Genomic DNA, 23,546 nt, shown 5'->3' with positions numbered 1-23,546 from the left:
GTCATTTCTTTTTCCCTAGCCTGCTGTCCTTGTCTTTATGAAAACTTTGCTCAAAGAATGACCAGGTAGCGCTGGTTATTGTTGTGCTAAATTATCAGAGACTTGCTTTCACTGGTCCTTACCAAGGGTCAGCAGAAAAATTGGTTCCCAGCGCACGTCTGTCAAGGATAACCTCGAGACTTTCTGTGAAGGCTTGGCAGGAGTAGTTGAGGCACTCTGCTTATCCCCAGACTTTTGAGTGGCCCCTTTGAACAATTTGGGCAGTGCTGTAATGGGAGTGCTCTGATTTACACCAAAGACTGAGGCAACCCCCAGACATCTCAGAGACAGCCGTGATCACGGTTGGCAGTATGGGGCTGTACAGCTTCCTCCGGCACCTGTGAACCTTGGGAGATGACAGGCGTGATTTCACCCCATCTGCTTAGGTGAGATATATGTTGTTATTTCATCCCCTCATGTAACAGTTTGGTTGAAGAACTCACCCGATGGTCTCCTGTTTGCTGTGGTGTCCCTCTAGTTTCTGTGGGCTCTCTGGAGGTGCCTGTACTATTTGTGCTGTCTGTAAGTCAGGCGTGTCATGAATTATTAGTCGTTTGTTGGGCTTGAGTGGTTTCTGGGATTTTCAAGACTTAGATGCATCCTGCATAAATTCCTTATGTGAGAGCATAAGCAGGCAGCCCGGTTTGATAACCTCATGTTGCCTTGGCACTGCAGGGAACATGTGAGTTTAGCAGGAAACGTTTTATTTATTCATATTTAGCTGTGACATTGTTTGACTTAAAATCCTTTTTTTCTCCGCAACTTCAACACTTAAGCTTCCACCCGTGCCCAAGTTTGAAAATTTAATGAAAATCCATAAATTGTAATATTGTTTAATGTGCTACAAGTTTGTTTTGTAAATGGCATGCTCCTGGATATGTTTGGTTTGTTGTTTTTTTTTTTTTTTCTTAATGGATGCCAGGCTCAAAGAATTCATGGGGCTTTTGTCAATTTACAGATTAAATCTATTCAGCTTCTCTTTTTTTCACGTTTCTGTCCTGGAGGGTTTCCCCTTGATATTAGGGCACAGCACGACTGCCATCCCCTGTGCTCTGCCCATCAGCCTTGGAGGCTCACACTGGTGAAAGAGTTTGTCGGTGGCAGGGCGCCCATGAGCTGCTGTTCCTGCCGGCTGGGCTGCCAGGCGGGGGGAGCAGCCATACAGCCAGGGCCTTTCTCCCTTCCACCGATCCCTGGCTGCAGTTCAGCACTTGCTGTGTGTACCGAATTGGCCTCTGGAGATCCCAGCTGAGATCAAGATCCCGCTGTGCCGGCCACTGACCGTAGCTGGAGGCTGTCATCACTGCAGAGGGCTTGTGCTGTGAGCGGAGAGGCAGTAGTACGGGGCAGGGAAGTTTCATTGCTCTCATTTTAGTGACGGGGCATGGAGACCCTGAGAGACAGACTTGTCTCAGGCCGTGTGGGAAATGTGGCAGAGATGAGCACCGTCTCTCAGCATCCACGTTGTAGGTGCTCAGGCCCAAAATGTGGGTGACTTCTGCCCACTAGACGGTAGAAGACGTTTGAGGTGGGCTGGCCCTCCCGCCCTTCAGCAGCAGCAGGGGGAGGACACCCCGGGTGGGTGTCTGAAATAGTTGTAGGCACTGGTGATCAGGCATGTCCCCCACTGACTGCTTGAGCGGGACCTCCATCAGGACCTGAGCCAGGCCGTGTAACACCAGTGAGGACCCTAACGGGACCTGCAGAGCTGCTCAGGGATGCTCTGAGAGCCCCCGGCACCATGCTGGGATGGGATAGCTCCCTGTCTTATTCCTAGCATTGTGTCAGGCCCTGAGCTGGACCACCTCATAGCTGGAAATGGGCATGATGTAATATCCAGTGCCGGGCCATGCTGTGTAAAGCCAGGAGCCTGGCTGCTTTGTCATGCTTTCACTGAAGAAGATTATGCCTGAGGCTTTCAAAGGAACCCAGAAGCATTAGATCTCACTTGCTTGACTTTCAACAGGATTTCCAGGGTTTTTTTGGAAAAAAAAAAAAAAAAAAAAAAGGTAAAAAATCCCAGCCTGCCACAAACCTTCTGCCAAGCTGAAGGGTGTTACCTTTGAGGAAATATTGATGCAACTACTAAAACTCTTCAAGAGAAACCAGCTGCTGCTTAATACTGCAGGATCATCTCTCCTTCTATAAAAGGAATTCAAATGCTACAAATGGAAGGTCTTTTTGAGAAAGACATAGAATCTGGCTCTGTGACCTACACATCTCCACATCATGTAGAGCAGCTCTCGGAACAAGGTACCACGCTATAGTGAGGCCATGGCCTGAGTTGTTGCCAGCACAGGATTGTTCCCTGTAGGATGACTGGTCTCTGAATTACACCAAGTCAAGTTTTAATTCAACCTGACATAGAGCTTTATTGAGAACTTACATAAATACGTGAAAATGAGTGTGATGTAATATTAAAATTGGAAAATTGGCTTGGAATAGTATACCAGAGTAAATATAAAACGGGCAGTGTAAAAATTTGGCACAGATGAAACATTATTCACGTAACATTCTTACTTTTGTTGGCAAAATGATGCCAATAAAATATTATGGTATGTGTTGAAATGGGACAAAACGTGCCTTAAAAACAAGTTGCCATGCTGCCAGCAAGTAATTGGGCTTGGGTAATTAAGGCCTGACTCTGCAGGCTTAATCTGGCTGAAGTGAGCCTCATGGATGTTGAGCGTTGCGGTAGGGTCACACAGGCACCAGGAGAGCCGAGAGCGGGTAGGAGGGAGGCATCCTGCAGTATGGAGGACTGGTGAGAGGAGGTCTGTCCCAGGGCTCTTCAGCCCCTTTTCTTTTACCAGGAGAGAGGCAACACAACCTGTTTTCTCACGGCAGCACAGCAGTGGTAATTAATCACAGCTGCTTCAAAGGTAGAGCATTCCCTGCGAGTGCTAAGTTTAAACGCATTCTTTAATCAAAAGATGCATTAACAAAAAACAGGCATGCTAGATCTCCCCAGGTGAATCAGTTGCTGATTTTTCTTTCTAGCAGAAATGAATATGCTTGGAGCCCCTTTGAATATTGTGCAAGATGATGCAGGCAGTTTTTTTCTTGCTGCTGCTGCCATGGCATGGCCGTTAGGTTAATGATGGCCAGCGTTGCTTGCAGATTTTGTAATGGCTTTAAGGACTCATGTCTCAAGTCACTGGGAACGTTCTTTCAACAGGCTTATCATCGACGCTTGGAGGGTGGCAAGGGGCTGGGCAGAGCCACGGGGAGGCACTGGGATGGGGCATCAGGGAGAGTCATCTTGGTGCCTGATATCTCAGGGCTGTCTGAGCTCTGAGAAGTGGCTCTGGACTGCTTTCAATAACCCGTTTATCATGTGGTGGCCATGGGGGGCTGCCCGGACACCTGAAAGCTGGTGTTGCGGCCCTTTCCATGCTGTTCCCGGCAGTTTCCCTGGCTAATTGTGCATTAGCCTGGCCCCATCCCCTGTTGCTCTCTGCCCCTGCGCAGCGATGGCTGTGCAAAACCCACATAACGCTCTTAACAGTGAGTGGGGAGTTGTCACGCTAATGCCTTTTGCCCCCTGAATACTTCTGGCACCAGCCCAAGGGCCATTTAAAGGCAGGACTGCGAGCAGAGCTTGCCAGTTGTTTAAGTGGTCTCTCTCAATCTGAATTAAAAGAATTAAAATTCTTGGTGGATTATAGGTTGTAGTCATGACAACAAATTCCCTCCCTTACTCTTTTTTTCTGAAATTGTCTTGTAGTTGAGATATGTTGCCAAACAAAACCCTTCAATTTTTTTCTTAACTAATGTTTCAGGTAATAACAGCATTAAATTAAAAAGCAAAATAAATGGTTATCAGCATTTTGATGACTATATATGTTTTATGCCTGGTATCTTCTTGTGAAATGGGAAATCTCTTGACTGTGCGAGTCAATAAGGCTTTTTTGTTCAGTGGTATTAGAGGGAATTTCACTAGCCTAAAAGAAGCGGGGATAATTACTAACAGGAGTTCTTGTGCAGTGTATACCTGTAATAGTTAAAGGGAAAGCTGCTTAAATTTATTCTGACAATTGCAGATACAGCACTGGAGGAATCATTTGAATTATTCATTCTGCAACAAGGAAACATCCCACTTTTCTTTAGAAATGAAATCCCAGCCGGATTTAAAATATACTTTTATGGGTTGGTTTCCTTTTTTTTTAAAGTAATTTTGCCATTTCAAGACTTCTATTGTAATCACCTGTGAATGTAGGTTTTTAAAGAAAATTATTCTGATTTCTAAAAGAAAGGTGAAACTGATTTTTTTACATGCACTGCTTCTTGTAGAATAAGTTTAATGAAATTCAGCTTTCTTTCATAAATAATGCAGCACTTGCATTTGATTAGGTGAAGCCTAGAGGAATTTCTACCTAATCAGATGCATAGCAAGAAGGATATTGCCTGCAGACTGTTACCATTATCAACGGTGGTGGCAAGGAAAGTACAGCTCTGTGTGTGTCCAGATTGAAAGCTTTGTTTCTTAAGAGAAGTTGCAAAACAAAGTATGTATGTTCCAACAACTGATTCCTTGCATCTCAGAGTGTCCTGACTGTTTGTAAAACAAGGTCTGGCTTCTAAGTATTATCATTATTGTGGCATGAAGAAACTTCAGGTTAACTGGAGACCGCCTGTCCTAGTTACGTGTTTCTGACCCTTCCAAGAAATAAATATATGTGGGGAAGAGACAATCTTTGCATCAGAGAGCTTATGGTCCAAATAAGCAAAGTAGACATTGGGAATCATTGGGACCAATTCCAGAAGTCTTGAAAAATAGCACAAACCTCATGATACCATAAAAAATAGAAAAAAAGATGTACGTGTGCCTCCATTCATTAAAACAATAGATCACATACAGCAAAAAGCAAACTAGTTTGCAAATGGTGTATCTGCAAGTTTTGCAGAAACATTTTGAGAGTTCTTGAGTAAATGTTGCTTTAATTAGTCACTTGTGGTCAAGTTTTATGCTGTTCTGTAAATCCAGCCGCAAGACTTTGTTCTAGTCTGTTTTTATCCCCAGGAAGCTGTTACTAACAGCAGGGGTTGTGCATGAACAGAGGGTAGTTTGAATAAGTCCATTAGTCCTTTAGTCAACATCCATATTAATAAATAAAAAAGGGTCTGGTCTCCGTTCTCTAGCCCTGAGGCCAACTGGCATAAATTGACCTGCAAGTATTCCGTAAGTGTTTGTGTCCTCTGACAGACAGCGGCTGAGCCCAAGCTGGCTTTTGGGACCAAACCCTGGTCTGGGTTCAGCCCTGGACCACGCCTGGGAACTATCTGCGGGTGGTGTGAAACTGTTAGGGATCATGTTAACAATGTAACAGCATGGATGGTCATCGGCTCAGCCTCTGGGTCTGGTTACTTTCCTGGAGGTGATGCTCTCTTAGGGCTTGGTTATGCTCTCTGCTGAACTCAGTTGAGTGGCATCTTGCTCTACTGCTGTAATAAAGTAATATTTTAAATAAAACTGTAACGAACTGAACCCTGACGGCAAAGCCCAACACCACTGCCTTATCTCACTGTGCTCAGATTTTTCTCTTAACGTTTGTTCAGATATGTAAAATTGCAAATGTTGGAAGTTCTTCAGGCCAGATGCTAAGCGGGTTTAAGCTGACAATTCGTGCTAGCTGAGGTTCTGTTTTTTCACTTATATTTCTTGGAAAGGGCAATGAGATGTAATGAATAAATGTAAAACACAAGAAATAGAGCCCAGGATACAGGGGAGATGTGCTTGCATCCTGTGATTTGCTGTCGAGAGGGTTTAGCTCTGAGCTCAGAAGTGTATTTATGGAGCTGCTGGTCAGAACTGTGTAATTTAAAGGTGAAATCAGTTCTCTTTTTTAATCTTGAGTTTTCATTCCTCTCCAAATTGGTGCAAGCAGATCTCCTGGGCCTACATTGTCATGGGAGCAGTAGAGGCCAAGAACAGAATTAATTTCTGGAATTTTGAGAGCAAAACCATCAGGTTTAGGCCTGTAAAATGTTAATCTGTTTCTGACTTTCCCAAGAATTGTCTGAAATACTTTTGCCCACTCATAACTCAAGTGACTTCATGTGAGATATTAGAGCTGGTTTTATGTGTGAGTACTGACAGAAGTAATGCACAGCTTTTATCATAGCCAACTGGAAAAAAAGCCTCAAAAATATAACTCCCAGACCTTTTTTTGGTCCAAAACAATGTCAAAATGCCATGGAAGAAATGGGAAACAAGGCTGAGCCCTCAGTCATTTGCCCTAAGGTAGATAGGATGTTCTTCGCTCAAGATCCTGGTCAAGTTATCACACAGAGCTGTGTCCCAAGTGCTGAAGAGCAAGCAAGCTTGGTCCTTTCCATTGCTCCCCTGCTGTTGCTGTGGAAAGCATTTGTTCCAGCCTGCTTCAGCTGTGGAGGCTTAGCCTTGATCACCAGTGGATTTTAGGGCCAAGGTCAAGACTCAACACTATACCCTCATCACCGTCTTGTCCTTTGCTGATGCTTCTCCAAGCACAGGCAGCCTTTCACATCCCGAAACACATCAGGCTCACTGGGTAGCTTCAGTGGTGGAAAGTGATACTATTTCTATGCCAACTGCAGTCTCACCATGAATTTCCTATTCTTTGCTCCTCTGCGACTAGATCAGTTAGGGAGCTCTTCAAAAATCACTCGAGCAGCGAATGCAGGTAGCGTGGGTGAATGGAGACACAGGGCACTGCACCTGAGGGCTTGCAGCAGGAGAAGTGGTTACCTCTGAGAGACAGGATGCTTTTCTGTATGGAAGGGATGTTGACAGAGTGTGCAGTCATTAGTTACTGTGAGTGGTGGTCACTACATTTATCTTTTGTCATTGTAATACGCTAAGTTTTAAAAAACATATATGGCTGCATCCTTGAATGATCTCTCCTCAACTATGTGGCTTTGCAATCCTTGCCTGCTAGACTTGGTGTTGGGTGGAAAAAGGACTTCGGGCTCTTCTATTACTTAGTTGTAGGAAGCATCCTGGGTTTGTTACAGTGCATGTCTATTTCTCCTGGAGTTCCCTTGTGTGTTCCCAGCTTCACCCCCAACTAAGATCTTGCCAAAATCACTTATGTGCTGTGGAGCAAAAATGTGACTGATACAAATGTTGCAGCAGTGTATAAAATGCTAAATTATTCATGGTACTTAAGCACAGAAAATCCCAGGGCTGAACTGACATAATGAAAAACTCCAGGCAAAAAAAACCCACCATGGAAAGTCTTAGATTAAAAACAGTTGCAAACTTTAGAGTCAGACTATATTATAGAGTCGTAATCCCTTCTTCCTTTAAATGCCCCTCCTGATGCTGTACCCTGGGCTGTCATAGCCAACTACTTTTAATGTCATTATCCACATCACTTTACCATGAACAGGGACCTAAGGCAAAGAAATGTCAGATGACTTGTCCTTGTCCGAAATAGAAAATCTGCAGTGGCAGCGGTATTTGCAACTAGGTCTTCTCAAACCAAAGCCTTGACCATGTTAACCCGCTTCCTCCCTATCATGAATGAAGTGATCATCTGGAGGAGTTCTGTGGGCAAGCACCTGCGCACCATTTCATACCAGAGCATCAGACATACTCACACAGCTGGTCTTCCAGCTTGCCTGGGACTTCTGTGGGCTACCATCATAGTTGTATTTCTTTATCATAATGAACCTCAGTTTTCACCCCTCTATGACACAAAGGGTCCTGCGTGCTAAATCTTGCCCTGGACCACTTTCACCTCTGGAGTTTTCTGATTAAAGACCTGCAAAACGAAATATTAGTGTAGGAGCACAACTTTGAGAATTTAAGCAGCTGAATGGACCATGATGTGCTGCTTAATTCATAGAGAATTTTAACAGAGATGCACTGGGCCCAATATGTAGTGTTATAGCTGAAACAGGTAGATGTAAAGATCAACAGATCAGTTAAAACGAAAACTGAACCAAGTGGTAAAAAAATACAACTAGAAGCTTAGGGAATTCATACTGTTAAGCGGTCTGTTTCCAGATTTTTTTATCGTTTTGCTTGGTCCTGAAAACATTGTTCAACAGCTGATTTCAAGTTTCCTTTTGCACTTTGTTACCACTTTTATTGTGGAAAACTGATTTAAAAAACCAATACAGATCAACTTAAACAGTGTTGTGTTGGTTTCTGTATATGTCAAAACATATTTCCATTGGAAACATTTTTGACAAAGCCCTTCTTGCTTGTTTGAAAAACATTTTGAATAAAAACGTTCAAGCTGCTTTAATCACTTTGCCTTTTGCTTGGAGGGTAAAACAGGCTTTCAAAACTGTTCAGTATTCCCTTTTGCCCTGGAGGCATGCAGGAACTGTAGGAGAAGATCTGATCTGCAATCTCTTTGAGAGTTGAAAAGGTTCCTCGGGATCCCATCAGGACCTGCAGCAAATGAGGGGAAAGCAGTGTTTCCTAGCTGACATCCTTCCCTTTACCAAGTGCTGAACAGCAGTGGTGGCAACATCAGTGACCTCAGCTTTATTTGCCAATTAATGAGTGTCTGTAACTTGATATTTCATTTTTCCTAGGCTGTACCCTCGTCACGCAAGTGCTCTCAACAACTTGGGAACGTTGACCAAAGACGTGGTGGAGGCAAAGGACTACTACAGACGGGCCCTTCAGTTAAACCCTCAGCACAATCGAGCTCTCTTCAATCTCGGCAACCTGCTCAAGTAAGTTGAACACAGAACTGGCACCAAGGAAATTCACATTCTCTCTATGCACGTTACCAAAGTAGTTTTTTCTGCCAACTGGTAAAGGAATGGCGTTATTTCTTATTGCTGACCTAGAGTGCCGGCACAAAGGTGAGGCTTAGTTTGGATATCCTTATGCTGTCTGCCACATCACTTCAGGTGCTATTTACAGTTGTGTTTCAGCTGGAGGGAATTCACTTGTTCTAAATCAGGCATCAAAAATGAGGTGCCTAAACCCAACTAGTCACCTGAGATTCCCATCTCGGTGGAGAGGTGTAAGCCTTTCCAGTGCAGTAAGCCATGTTATTCAAAGACAGGCATCTGATGCAGATCTAATAAATAACACAGATCCAAAAAATCCCTCTCTGCAAGTTCCCACTTCTCTTCATTAGCTGTATGGGAAGGTCGATGCATAGTTTAGGCATAAGCACCTAACTCTGAGATGCTCAGAGCAGCAGAAGGTTCATCCCATTGCAGAGCAGGTGGGTCTGGATTTGAGGGGAAAGCTGGTTTACACCCCTATATGGTTACTCTGCTGAGCAAGAAAGCAAGTTAATCAGCTCATAATTTCATCTGTTACTTAGAGTGTCAGCCTTTAGCAAGGAGAATAGCAGACGATCATAATCATGCAAATTAATTTGACTAACCATATCTAAAGACTGAACTTAGATCTACACAAGAAGCTTTGCCCGTATGATGAGATCTGCTAGGGGTGTAATTAAAAAAAGTAAAATATCTCTATTCCTGCATTGCTATTTTGCACCAGCAAAAAAAATGCCTTGTTTTTGTGAGGATAGCATGTTATTTGCTGACAGAACTGCATAAACTACAGCAGTAAAAGTACACTTTTGCTGATATAAACTGCACCTATTTTGCTGGTAATAGGTCTCTGGTAAATCTTTTAGAGTAGCTTGGGCTTTAGTGTTGGACAGGTTTTAAAGTAGCACTGTCTCATCAAAACGTACTTGAGCTCTCTGGTTCTGAAATGTTACTCTGAGTGTGAGTTTATGTGACGGATATTAAGTGGATTGCTGAAGTTCTGCCTGGTCTGTTCGGTAGCAGAGAAGTTATCAGAATAATATTACAAGTAAACCTGATGGTTTGAGGTTAGAATATGGCAGATGAGTAATTCTTAAATAGAAAGTAGGTGAGTGCTTTACTGGAAATACTCACAAGAAAGGAAAATGGTAAAGACAGTCTTATTACAAGAGAAATGGAAAGTCTTTGTATTATTCATCAGATTTGGTTGATAGAAATTAATCTTAGGTAGCAATGGTGTTTAAAAATACATATTGTCCTTCTAATCCATCATGTTTGCCTTAGTTATTATTCTCTGTGATTTTTTTTTTTAATATAAAATATTAATACAAAAGGACGTAAACCAGAAGCAGCACCAGGACATGTCAATAATGCTTAAATCTGGCCTGTTGATGGGCTCTTATGACCCAGCAGATGGGTAGAAACTGGATTTGTTGCACTAGAAAGCACAAAGGAGACATGTGGGAAAATCTCTTAGAAGTGCTGTTTGTTTTGTGTGCAATATGTCATGTTTTTCTTAATGTGATAGTTAAGATATTGTGTGTCCTGTTGGACTGTATGTGCTCTGCATCCTTCTGTGTTGCCATATATTGTGGTATGTTAAAGGTGTGTGATGCTTGTGCTAAATGTGTTAAAAGAAAGGGCTCAGGTTCTACCTGCCCTTTTCCTACACCCATTTGCTCCCATTTTCTAGACTTTTCTTTAGGCTTCCAAAACAACCTAGTGCACCTGGACACACCAGTAGTATTAATTATAATGGAAACTGGCTGTTCTTCTCTCCCTATTAGCTTTAAAAAACCTGCTAAAACATAGGTAGAGTTCATGGTGGAGGGATTAGCACATACGTAAAGCAGATGGTGTGCAGGCAGATCCTATATGAATGTCTCTCCTAAAACACTAGCCCAAACCCCTTTGCCAGGACCTTTCCTGGATCATCCATCAACTTAGCAGGGATCATCAGCCATGCTGGAGCATGAGGTGACTTGTGAGATGACCAGACGGGAACGAGGCAGAGATTTCAAGCTCCCCTTTCCTACAGCTTTGTCTTTATTTATGTTTTCTACCTGGCTCTCCAAATTATCCTTTCATATATATGTATATAGGGCAACCAGTATTCTGCAGACACTAAATGCTACTCTAATATAGGTAATAAATGAAAATCTGCAGAGTATTACAGGCAGATATTACTTTCTGGCTGTGCTATGAGACATTATGGAGAGTGTTTTGATTTTTAAACATATGGCAGAGAGACAATAAATGGCCAAGCCATAAAAGCATTTTCTGTCCTCTTTGCAGAGGCTTTAGTGCATGGTGCAGATCAGGAAGAGCCGGATCTGCAACACTTAAGGCACGTCCAGTAACAGCGCTACTTGTATTGGGACACGTAATGAAACCATCTGGCATGGGGAATTCCCAGTTGAATTCTGCTGAGTTCCTTTTACCCACCCCTGCTCACAGTGTAGAAATCTGATGGCGGATATTAGATTTCACCTCCTCTGGAGTGCTGAGAAAGGGGAACTCCAGGATTTTGGAAGGATGGGTTTGCTATTCCCATGTGGGAATCTGCCTCTTGTTATTCCCTGTAAATAAGCTCTCTATTTACGCATCTATTGCTTGTGATTTAAGCTTGAGTAAAAGTCTGGTTTGAGGACCATAGGGTGGAATTTTTAAGGTTTTTTTCTGCGGAAATCCTAGATGAAAAAGGATGTTTCCATTTTCTGTTTGCACATAATGAAGACAGCTATGTGCCAGAAGATGAATGTTCTCAGGAAGCATTGCAGGGTAATGGCTGAATAAGCCTCTGGTTTTGTTTACATATCCTAAAATAAAGTTGTATGTCATCATTTTCTTGCTTAATATAAATATTGGAGAGTAGATAATTAAACAATGCCAACAGATATCTTAGTTAAAATAGACCCAAAAGTTGGCCTACCTAAAAGTGAGAAATCTCTTTCTCTGCTTTTGTGGTCCGTGCCCAGTGACACAGAGCAGCCTGATGCTGCTTTCTTGTGTTTTGGTTTGAAGTTTCCCATTATATAAATATTTAAGTTCTCTATATAGGTTCAGTTTTGTTGAGATACAGCTTGAAAAAACTGAGATAAATATCCTTCAGAATACCTCACAAATTTATAGCCTGTGGGATATTCTGTAAAGACACAAGAAATAAAATATTATGAACATTTGAAGTAAATATTTATCTTGGCTTTCTATTGCAGGAAGAATGGGAGAGAACCTCTTATTTGCGGTACTGTATCTATCCATACCTAAAGCACTCCAATATTCAGTACGCTGTTTCTTATGAAGAAAAGCCTCATAACTCTTATGTGCTTTGAGAGTGTTATGGCTTCATTTTTGAGGGGAAAGTGAAATGCCTAGAAACACTGTGCAATGAAATCTTGAGTTTATTCAAAGGACTGATTCTCTTCTGAATGTAGAGTAGCACACAATGTGTTCTGTGTGTTTGTTGCCATGATTTAGTCCCAAGTTTAGCAAACCCATCTATTCAGAGGAAGGAGGACTATCTGCCCTCTCTGATAGAGGCTTCTGGATATGTATGTATGTGAATGTGCTGACACAGGCTTGTGTAACTGTCTGAAGATGCTGAAAAACATCAGATAGATATTACGTGTATCGAGATTTAAGATCTTTTAGAGAGTGAAACATTTCTCCCTTCCATTCAAAGAAGCAAACTGGGTGATAATATTCAGGGATACTGCATCTGGCTTTCTGGATGGTCTCTGGTTAGGATACTCTTGTGTTACATGAAGTGCTGTCGTTATCTGTCAGTATCACATGTTGTAGCCTGTTTGTGGGGAAAAAAAACCCAAGTCAACCAAACTCTGGCGGTGTCAAATTTACAGTAGATTCAGAAAATAACTTAGGTTGGAATGGACCTCTGGAGATGATTTGGTCAAGCCCACTACTCAGAGCAAGTCTAATTGGATCAGGTTGCTCAGGGCTGTGTCCAGCTGAATCCTGAACACCTCCAAGGACAGAGATGCCACAATCTCTCCATGCAACCTGTTTGAGTGTTTGACCACCCTCATGGTGAAAAATATTTCTCTGTACATCTAATCAGAATTTCCCATGTTCCTACTTGCATCTGTTGCCTCTTGTCCTGTCACTGTGCACCTCTGAGAAGAGTTTGGCTCTGGCTTCTCTGTATTGTCTGACCTGCTAGTTGCAAGCAGCACTGAAGCTACCCCTGAGCCTTCTCTTCTCCGAGCTGCGCAGACATGGCTCACTTAGCTTCTCCTCGATGCAACAGGTACTCTAGCCCTGACCTTCTTTAGTAGCCGTCTGTTGGGCTTCCTCCCAGTAAGTCCATGCCTTTCTTGCACTCGGGAGCCCAACTCTGGACAGACATTGCTCCAGATGTGGTCTCACAAGTATCGTATAAGGTGGAGGGATCACTTCCCTAGACCCACTGTTGGCCGCCTTTGCCATGTAGGGTACATTGCTGGCCCATGATCAATTTGTTGTCCACCAGGACCCCAGTCGTCCCCCAACCTGTGCTTGTGCACGGGGTTATCCCACTCCAGGTGCAGGACTTGCAGGACTTTTGTTGAACTTCCTGAGGTTCCCATTAGACCTGGTCCCTCTGAAAAGCATCCCTGATGTGCAGAATATTGCCCACTCCCCCACTTTGGTGTCATCCACATGATATAGGTGAATGGCAAAGGAATGCATCTAAATTATCTGAATCAGTTTTAAACTAGGGAGTTGAGCAGGCTTAGAGGCTTCCTTTCGTACAGTTGGAGTTAGACACTGCAAGCTCCCCTTGGATTATGGTGTGAAACCAAGATGAGATGTTCAGAACAGTTGTGGAGCCCTTGTTTGAGTTCTGTGTTTCTGGCTTTAATGCAGTCAAACTAACTTCACAAAATAAAACAAATCTTGAAAGTTAAAAAGTCCTCTAGAGCAGTAATTCCTAGGTTACTTTTTCTGTTGCAAATGAAATTTGCTCCAGTGCTAACAGCCCACACACAGCCCCATGCATCACCAGACTTCTGCAGGATGGTTTAAGCTGATGCTTCTCGAACTGCAGGGCACTTGCAAAAATATGGAAGAGATGCTCCTGGTGGAAAGAGCTGTTCCTTGCTCTCGGCTCAGACATGCTGGTTGTAGAGGGGAGGCTGGGGACTCGAGTGGAAGAGGGAGTCAGGAGAGGGCATTGTAAGGCAAGGTAATTTGGGGAAAAATTGGATTAAATGATCATAGACTCCTCATGTCAGTTGAATTTGTTCCTCTCTCTGTCATAGCAAAAGTATACATTACCTAGCTTTTCCTGCTCCAGATCCCCAGTTTACAGTAAATTAGTGTATCAGACTGTTCTTCCAATGCTCTGCACTCTCCCAAATTGCATGAGACTGATATAAGTGACAGCCACGATCCTGCAAAGCATTGGCCTTGATCCAGGAAAGCACTTCAGTCAGTAATTAATTTTCAACTTGCATACATAAAAATCAAGTACGCGTTTAAGTGCTTGGCCAGAGCACTTGGTATCTTGCAGGCCTGAGTCCTCTGAGAAACTACTGGATCTGATTTTTTTAATATAATTCAGTCTGTCACATAAAAAGATGCCATAATCTTTCCCTCTCTAGCCCCACTTTCAGGAGACAAACATTGTTCTTGGATCAAATGGGGAAAAAAAAGGCCATTTTATAAAAAAGGGTAATTAAGAGGGCTGCTCCATGTTCAGAGTGCATGCTTGTGGTTAATGGGAACTTTTACTGCTGCTGAGTGGATCACTTAATCCTTTTATTTCTGTAGCTGTCATTTCCTACATTTTTTTGCCAAACATCAATACCTTTATAAAGCAGTCATCTGTTTTTGATTTATAAAAGTGTGTCATGAAACTCCAGCCAAGGGATCCAAAAGTTTTATAAATTGACAAGCTAGCTAGTCTTTAATTAGTTCAGGAGAAAAGTGGTTCTTTATTTGTTTTTGCTTCATTCGTGTAATTTATATGGAACACCACTGGAAGAAGAAAAAGACTAGCACAACTGGTTTTACTTAGCTTAATGCACAGGCAAAATACTCTTCCAGTTACACAACTAGAAAGGGAAAAAGTCTGCAAAGCCACATATATTATCAGCTGAAATTTGCACCTTATAAACAAGATCTGGTTACTTGACCATGTCACTCAGATGAAATCTAAGGCCAAAGCAGCAAGGTGTTCACATATTTTCTGTGTCCCAGAGCCCTTTGTTTCTTTTTGTAAGCCCTGCTATTCATATTCTTTGTACACCCAACACAAGGAAAATGTTGTTCTAGTCCAGCTAAACATCCTTAGATGTTTGTTCAGGAAACCTTCTCATTTTTCCAAGGAAAGAAATACAGAGCGATACTGGAGAAATTGTAGCTCAAATAAATAAACATCCTTAGATTTTTGTTCAAGAAACCTTTTCCGTTTTCCATGGCAGTAAATGCAGAGCAACACTGGAAAAAGCCTAGCTCATCAGCATAGCCATCTCTCAGCTACCTATCTCATAATCCTTAGGATCTGAAGAACAGACTCCTCTAGCCTAATGATCCACTTGCTAAGGAATTATTTAGAGATCCCGGGCAGATTTAACTTAGTGATATTTTAATTTCAAAGTATTAATTTAACTAAGTCTTAAGTGGATCTATAACACTTGCTGTCTAGGAACATGCAAAGAGTCTGTGGGAATTTTTTTAAGGAAATGCAAATGTTTTGGTGTCTCCAACCTACTGATGTGAGAGCAGGGCTGGTGAGAGCAAATGTCCTGTTGCCAGCTCAGTCAGTGTCTCAGTGACATGACTGGGGCCAGACCTCCAGAAGCTGATTGCAAACGCGGTGTTACCCTGGCAGCATCCCTTCCTATAGGGCATGTGACTTCCCGAGGACATTGCTGGGAGGGTCTTGTGCAGTACTTCATGCCTGGAGACACTTTTGCTATCTTGTCCTTCATGTATCCTTAATTTCTGATGGGATGAATGGGGCAGAATTTGATGTATTTGCCATAAAGAGAAATATTGAGAGGAGATGTACAGTAGGACTGGAGAATTTTACAAGATCTAGTGGTTATGACTCAACAGACAGAGCATGTGGCCTGTACTGCCTGCCTGATAGCCAAAATAAAATACTTTTTACTCTTCAGTGTGTGGGGTTGAGGAATACTGTTTTGGGGGTGTTTTGTCTTCACTGGGATCATTGCATAGTGCTCAGTATGACAGTCACCAGAATAGCAGACCAAACAGCAGATTCATTAAAGCCAATGTCCTCCCAACCCCTGAGAATAGCATATGGAAACAGCGATGGGCCAAAGAGATGCTGGGTATGCACACTGTGGAGAGGAAGCACGAGTGAATCGTTCAGTCTTTGTTGAAAAGGTCAAGCTGGGAACTTTCACATCTCTTTAAAGTAGTTAATCAGTGGGATGACCTAAACATGTGCTTACAAGAATGTTTCTTTCTTTTTTTCCCTCCTTCCCTGTGCTGCAGGTCCCAAGGGAAGAAGGAGGAAGCTGTAATCTTACTGCGGGACTCCATTAAGTACGGCCCAGAGTTCGCAGATGCTTACTCAAGCCTGGCCTCGCTGCTAGCTGAACAGGTAATGGGCATCACTTGAACTCTCGTGCCTTCTGCATGAGTGCATGCACTGCTGCCGCAGCCGCATCACCTCCTGTGTGTCCCAGTGGAGCACTCTCGCCTTGCACACGTGTGGTGGCAGGCGTGGGTCTGCGGCTGTCTGCAGAGAGCTCTTGGGCTGCTTTAGAGATGACTTTTTCAAGATGGGAGGCAACTCATTTGGAGTGAGTAATTACACCCACATGATGTGGCTCTGAATTAAATCACTGTTGAAGTTGTGAGTAAATACCCTCTCTGCAGCTCCCTGTGTCTATGGTGAAGTCTTAATCCATTGCACCTTGAATGTTGTGACAGCAGAATAGGCAAGCGCTTCCCCCTCAGACACACACGCCTACACCTTAAGATTTCATAATAAATCACTCCAGAGCTAGGAAATGTCAGAAACCAGGTGGCCTCTGCAGCCTGAATTCTGCCCCTTGCATGCACACATTGGAATATGGCCCTTAATTACCGTGGTAGATGATCACATAGAGGGGCTGGGAAGGCTTGCTAGTTTTATGTTGCTCTTAATGAGCAGCTGTTCAATATTTTATTTAACCTCATTGTTCAATATGTGCCCCCAGGCCTTATTTACTGCGCATGGCCCAGGCTGCACTCTGGAGGCAGGATTACTCATTTCCTCTCAGGCTTGTTCCCCATGCTCATTACTCAGGGCTCTCCCTACTCTCTGTAGTTAGGTAGTTTATTTCTACAAGGTCCCTGTGAGGTGAAATATTGTCCCCACGGAGGAAAAGGGAAATTGAGGCACAAAAAGCTTGAGTTCAGAAGAAGCCACGAAGCGTGGGTGCCCACGTCGAGACCACCAAGCCCTGCTTTTCTCCATGCCCGTAGCAGCAGATGAGGGATGCTGTGCTTTGGGCGTTGCTCCCACGGGCTGCAGCCACAACCAGTGGCCCCAGTATGGGGCTATGGGGGTGGGTGAAGAGGTCCTTGTAACTATACAGCTCCAGCACACCTCTGCAAACCTTTTGAAAACTGATGTTTTTTTCTCCCCCAAGGTTCAAATCTAACTGTTCCATAGCACAGGGTGCTAAAGCTTTCTTAAAACGTTGCCAAATGCAAATACAGACAAAGGAAAAGAGCGTCATCTTTCACTGTTTTCCATTAAGCTGGTTAGTGAAATCTCTTTGTAAAGGAAGTGGGTAAATGTCAGCAAAACTACAAGCAGAGGTCTTGTTCTGGTTTAGGCTTCTTTAATGATGTAGGCACTCTGCAAAACTCACCTGTGATATATGTGGATTACTGAAAGATGTGCTATTTTATTCTCCCTTTTAAGTGACTTTCAAATATTTGAATATTATCAATATCAGCTGCAGGGACCTAGAAATATAGTGTATAAATTGAAGGAAGAGCCTCATTGAATGGGAACTGTGTTTTGAATAAGCCTGTCAATGAAGGGTCTCCTGTAAGTGTAGGAAATGAGTCCTCTACAGTAATACCTGGTTTTAATATTAATTGAGATTATTAATTAGAACGATCAATTGTAAGGTCAACAGAGCAATAAAACCATTATAGAGTCCCGAGGCCTTCTGCCCAAAGCAAATGCCATTAGTAAGTCCAGCAATAATTCATCTACTCTTACGTATAGATTGTTCATCTTGTGAATTGAGTAAGTGGTAGGGAAAAAAGATAGTACAATTTCCTCAGACAATAGCGATTTCCTGCAGGCTTTTAACACCTTCTCATGTTCAGCCACAGCAGATGACTACCTGATTGTGCAGCTCCTGCCTTGCACACCCATCCTAGTGACTGCAGTAGGGGCTGTCCTACAAATAGGTGCTGCTGCCCGTGGCTGTGGGCTGCAGAATCACACCCTAATGCTGTGTGCTTCCTGGAGGGGTACAGGCAGAAGTTTTGGCATTTTCACACCAAAGGATGATGACAGGACCCCATTTTTCAGTTTTGGGTTTTCCTCTTTGTCCAAGCAATAGTGTCCAAAATGGCTAAATGTTACAAACCTGTTTTTCTGTCTACTTGTGGCCCGGAGTCTGTCTCACAGCTATAGGGGTATGTGATGCCAGGCAGTATGCAGTAGGCTACGTGGACAGCATCGCTATGGAACTTTGGGGAAGGGAGCACAAACTGATTCCCTCTCGATGGGATGTGATAGAAAGGGGCTGAAGTGCTATAAGTGGCACATTAAAATAACTCGCATGAGGTGACCATGCCCATGACAACCTGCCACTCCTCCAGCTTTGCACTAAGGCTAAGGGGGAAATGGGTGGACGTGGCTCAGTGAAATGGTGCCGGGATTGCCTTGGTTGGTCCCACACAACGTGTTCCCCCCCTATCTTAAAGGCGATGAATCTGAAATAGGGCTTATGGGTCCTTTCTTTCTATAGCTGTAAAAAATGCTCCTAAGAGGAGTGTCTCATGTGCCAGGGAATTAGCCTGTAACTCGATGTAATTGCCCTTTTCTCTCCTTGATAGTTGATTCTGAAGCCAGAGCCAACATGGAAAATAACACTGCCACATTGTATAAAACAGTTTGGCTTATTTGTGCCTTTTATAAATGCTTGCCCTTCTTACTGCTCTTTCTGCTTGGTATCGTAACTCGGTCACAATGTATTGTTGTTTTCTTTGTTTTCCATGATCACTGCAGTGGTGCTGATACCAGAAATCAAACATTTTGTTCACTGTTTTCACAACACTCCTGTGACACAGGTTCCCTAGGATTTATTCTGATGCACTGGAACAGCATCTTCTTCCCAGCTCTTGCAGTTTCATCAGCCATCTCGTGCTACTTAATGGCTCTTTTCAGGCCCTAGTTTCTGGATTCAAGTGATTTCTCTGTGTGTGTGTGTGTGTGTGTGTGTAATAATATCAGCCTACACTAAGAAAAAGAAACTTTTTAACCCACTTAGCTGCAGAGGAGAGCCTACACAGGCATAACCAGACTGAAAAACCCTGGAGTTCAGCCAAGAGATCCTCACATGCATAATTTTTTTAATATCATAAAAATCTCATACATTTTTTAAGCCAGTCTTCTGAATTTTGTGAGGTTGATTAATGTTTCATGAAGGTCTGGGAGTGGCATTATTAAGTGTTAATGAGAATCAAGCCTTGATGAACTTAGAGCATTTCTCCCAAGAAGAGGAGAGGCTGTGAGGGAGAAAGCTCTGGCACAAAAAGCTGGTCCCACCCTTCCCAGTTTCTGACTGGGCTTAATGCAAACACTTTGTTAGCAAAATCATCTCAGGCTCTGTGCTGAGCCTGAGGCATGCAGGGTCAGGATGTTAGGTGCCAAAAAAGCACTGCAACCATGATAAAAATGCTAAGTGCTCAATATTGGTGAGTGTGAATGTTTTGATGTGGGACACTGCTAATCCAGTTTAACACTGCCCTTCCATGCTTTAAAGACTGGGTTTATGATCAGTAAATAAAATGAAGAAAACTGACATACATGCACACAAAGCCACATTCCTTGGCTGAAAATTAAAATCAGAGGAAAATAAACTAATACAGAAAGCTTTGAAAATATGGTTGTCAGTGTCTCAGTGACACAGATGCTTTCTCAAAAAATTGCTCTTCATTTTAGTCAATTCTGACGATCGCTACACTTTTCCTGACCCCGCAGGATAATGATGTCAAATTCCCATAAATATATCCAAAATGTCCAAACTTAAGCACTTCTTAAAAATGTGTTTCTGTGTTTTATCACACACTATCTTTTCTGCTGGCTGACCTTTATCATGTAAATGTGAAAGCACTTAACCATGGCAAACTGTGTGCTTTCATCAAGTCATACTCTTCCAATGCGATTAATTCCAGCTCTCCAGTTCTGAAATAGGAGGTGAGAAAGGAGTCCACACATTTAAGCAGCTACAGAGCAAAAGCTGCTGTCAGGTACACCCTTTAAATCCAGAGAAAGCCCCGGAGGCTCTGGGGTTTGCAGGACTTGAGGAGAGGAGAGTCCATAACTGGGAATGGACCAACCTCTTATTTCAATGTGGATTCAGCTCCCAAGCAGGAGGTGTGCCTTGGGGGCTCCTTGGTGGAGACCCAGGTGGCTGATTTCGCTTGGGAGCATGGTCAGGAGGCTGTGGAGTTTGTCGCTGTAGGGCTGTGCCACTCCACGGAAAGGGAAGAATTGAAAAAAGTCTTTGGTGCTGTAGGCTTGCCTGACACTCTTCTGCGCCGTGCTTGTCTCTGCTGTTCATGGCCTCCTTCCCTAAATACACCCCACAGCAAAGTTGTGAGGTTAGGGGAGAGAGGAAGACCGTGATAACCCATGCTAGCAAGCATGCAGGCAGTGGGCACGCACTGGCTGGCTGGAAGGAAATGGAAACCTTATTAAGTTGCTATTTGATCCAAACGAGACACCTTATTTTCATTTCAGAACCGGGCTGCCTGTAGCTCAGGCCAGATGGAGCCCAGCCAGTGGGATACTTTCTGTAGGCAGGGTGTTCCCAAAGAAAAGATCTGTATTTTCCAGAAATACTCAGCATCAACAAACCTCCTTGAAATCTATGCAAAATGTAAGGGCTCACTGTATCTGGGAATTAGCGCGGTGGCACGTCCTGTCAATCCCAGTGCGCTACATCTCATGCATTGACAATGCCTGGTTTTAATCTGAATCTGTCAGATTTTCCCCACTCTTTCATTGCCCCCCATCCTCCTCCAGCTTTCGTCATCCCCCTGCACGAGCTCCCCGTCCCCCAGCTGTCACACACGCCAAGCTTTCATTCCTTGTGTTTTCCCTGCTGCTTAGGGAACAAGCAGCAGCGCTCCAGAGGGGAAAAGTTAGCCATCAAGATGCTCATTAAAGAAATTAAAACATATCAGCTCCCAGATGACAGATATTTCTCAACAGAACCAACATGACCCCTGTTGCTGTGTTTCCCGGCTGGGTGCTTGCTGACGTTCCACAGGAGCCACCTTTTCCAGCTGTTATTTTTGTTTCACAGGTAGCTCCAATTGCACATGTATGGGGGAAAGCTGTCTGAATTGCTCCGGCGTACCAGACAGCAGCTATATCGCATCCATGCCATGGGGTAAAATTTTGGCCTCCTAGAAGGCGGGGTGGGCTGAGCTCACCATGCAGTGAGGGAGTTGTCACAAAATGCAGGTATGCGGCAAATGGTGCTGACACCCTTTCTGCCACGGCTGAGAAATCTCCTCTTTTAAGGAACGGCTTAAGGAAGCAGAGGAAGTCTATAAGGCTGGCATAGAGAATTGTCCAGAGAGCTCCGATCTACATAACAACTACGGTGTTTTCTTGGTTGATACCGGTAAGTGAGAAGGAGCAAGGGATTTTCCCCCTCTGCCTTACTTGCTTTGATTTTTATTCAGCAGTACACATTTAAAAGGGTGTCAAAAGCTTCCAAGGCAATAGATGTGCCTCCACTGTAGCTTGGAAATAAACATCCCGGTGCTGCTGAGATGGCACAGCATACTGAAATTTGTAATCAATGCGGGCACTGTGCAGCAACGGCATTCAGCCCGGCTATTTCCTTCAGTGTTGCTCACCATCTTCGCACAGGCAGTTGCCCTATTCAATTCGAGCTGGGCAGCACCCCGACAATACTGCAGTTTCTCCAGGAAAGCATGGCTACATCAAACCAAATCCCAGGCACATAAGTGGATCGTTAGGGTCTTTGGAGCACTTGCAGCTCTACTTGGTGACAAAGCAGCTCTTTGTAAAGGTTAGAGTGCCACCGCTATAAAAACAAACATGGCTTTTAAACCACAATCATCTGTGAAAACAAAACCTAAGATACTGTGGGGTGAATTGATTTCTCAGGAGCTCCATAATGACATCCAAAGCCTTTCTTTTCTGGGCTCCTAGCTCCCATCCAACTTCCCTGGACTCGGGTACTTCCTGGCATCCACATAACAACAGCAACAAAAAAGCCGCTGTAATTGCTGCCTTTTATTGACAGCTTTATAAGCAAGGCCAAATTTGACAGATGACTAGTGGAAACCAAACTACTGTCTCACCCTGGTCCCTCCAGAACAGAGCTGACACTCAGTGATGAAATATTGTAGGTTTAAAGTGTGTGGTTGCTACCCATCTGCCCCTTTCACACTGTCCCTGGCTCCAGTGGTGCTTGGGAAGAAAGGGTGATGGTGTCCGTCAGGCTGCAGCTGGCTGTCCTGCCCCTGAGCAGATGCTCAGCCATTGCTCTTCTGTAGTACCAGTGTGAAATAAATACGAAAGCAAAATGAGTATTCGTAATCAAATAAAGGCATCATGGCATTAGCGACAGAGGTTGAGGTTCTGAATTTGTGCCCTGGCAAAATTCAACCTTGCAAATAATAAAAATTCTTCGGTAATTTCACTCCGATGTTGTACTCATCTTTGCTTCCCAACCCAGATAAACCGCCCTATTCCTGCCAAAAATTGTGGTTCAAACGCAGTGCTGTGCACTTTCTATTTTTTGCACTTATGTGTTCTGCCAAAGTCAAAACTAACTTTTCCGGGTTTACTCCTACACTTCCCCACACACAAACAACAGGAAAAAAAACACTGACTTTTGATACTTTGGGCATGATGTGTAAATAACCCTCCTGGAGACACGACAAGGCGTGAAGGACGTGGCTGGCAGTGAGTCCGTCACAGGCTGCGCTCTTCCCTGGCGGGCACAGGGAGATGCTGTGAAGCACCACGCCGATTAACTTGCAGGGATTTGTGCAACAAGCCTCCAGCAAGTGTCAGCTCTGGGGAGCCATAACTCTAGACAGCTCTGCAGTGGTCAGACACTCGATGTGTCTCCCTTAACGATGTACATTACCCCTGTGTGTTGAGCAGGGGAGGCACTGGCTGACTTAGGGATGGACGTGCATGGCCAGCTGCTTCCCCGGATGTTTTGCAGATAGGATTTTCAAAAACATCTGCCTGCTCAGTGGTGGGAGAAGATCGAGGCTGCTGCTGGATGTTTTGAAAAAGTCCTACCCTGAACGATATGTTGTTGGCCTTGGATGAATCTTAAGTGCTTCTAAATCTCCCTACAGATGTCCTTCCTCTCTCCTGTAAAGGAGCCGCCAGGAAGTGTCAATGTTACTTTTATGTTGCATAGATAGTCTCAGGAAAGCCAAACTAGATCTGAAAAACTATGAAAATAAAATTCCCACAGCAGCATATGTTCAGTGCCCCAACACATGCAGGCTGTTTTCAAGTTCTGCTTTCCCGCTAGAAATGGAATTAAATACATTGT

At 43.7% G+C, this 23,546-nt stretch overlaps 1 protein-coding gene across 1 annotated transcript in view; it reads left to right on the top strand.

The window, feature by feature from the left end:
• Window positions 1-23,546, top strand: part of TMTC1 (transmembrane O-mannosyltransferase targeting cadherins 1) — a 150,054-nt gene that overhangs the window by 115,548 nt on the left and 10,960 nt on the right. The window contains exons 12-14 of the mRNA XM_052789800.1: window positions 8,572-8,715; window positions 16,243-16,351; window positions 21,518-21,620. Coding sequence (XP_052645760.1) covers window positions 8,572-8,715; window positions 16,243-16,351; window positions 21,518-21,620 — 356 coding nt within the window. The remainder of the gene's footprint in view (window positions 1-8,571; window positions 8,716-16,242; window positions 16,352-21,517; window positions 21,621-23,546) is intronic.

This window comes from Harpia harpyja, chromosome 6, assembly GCF_026419915.1.
Source record: "Harpia harpyja isolate bHarHar1 chromosome 6, bHarHar1 primary haplotype, whole genome shotgun sequence".
NCBI lineage: Eukaryota > Metazoa > Chordata > Aves > Accipitriformes > Accipitridae > Harpia > Harpia harpyja.
The sequence above is the reverse complement of the archived record's forward strand: the minus strand, read 5'-3'. Positions and strand labels throughout refer to the sequence as shown.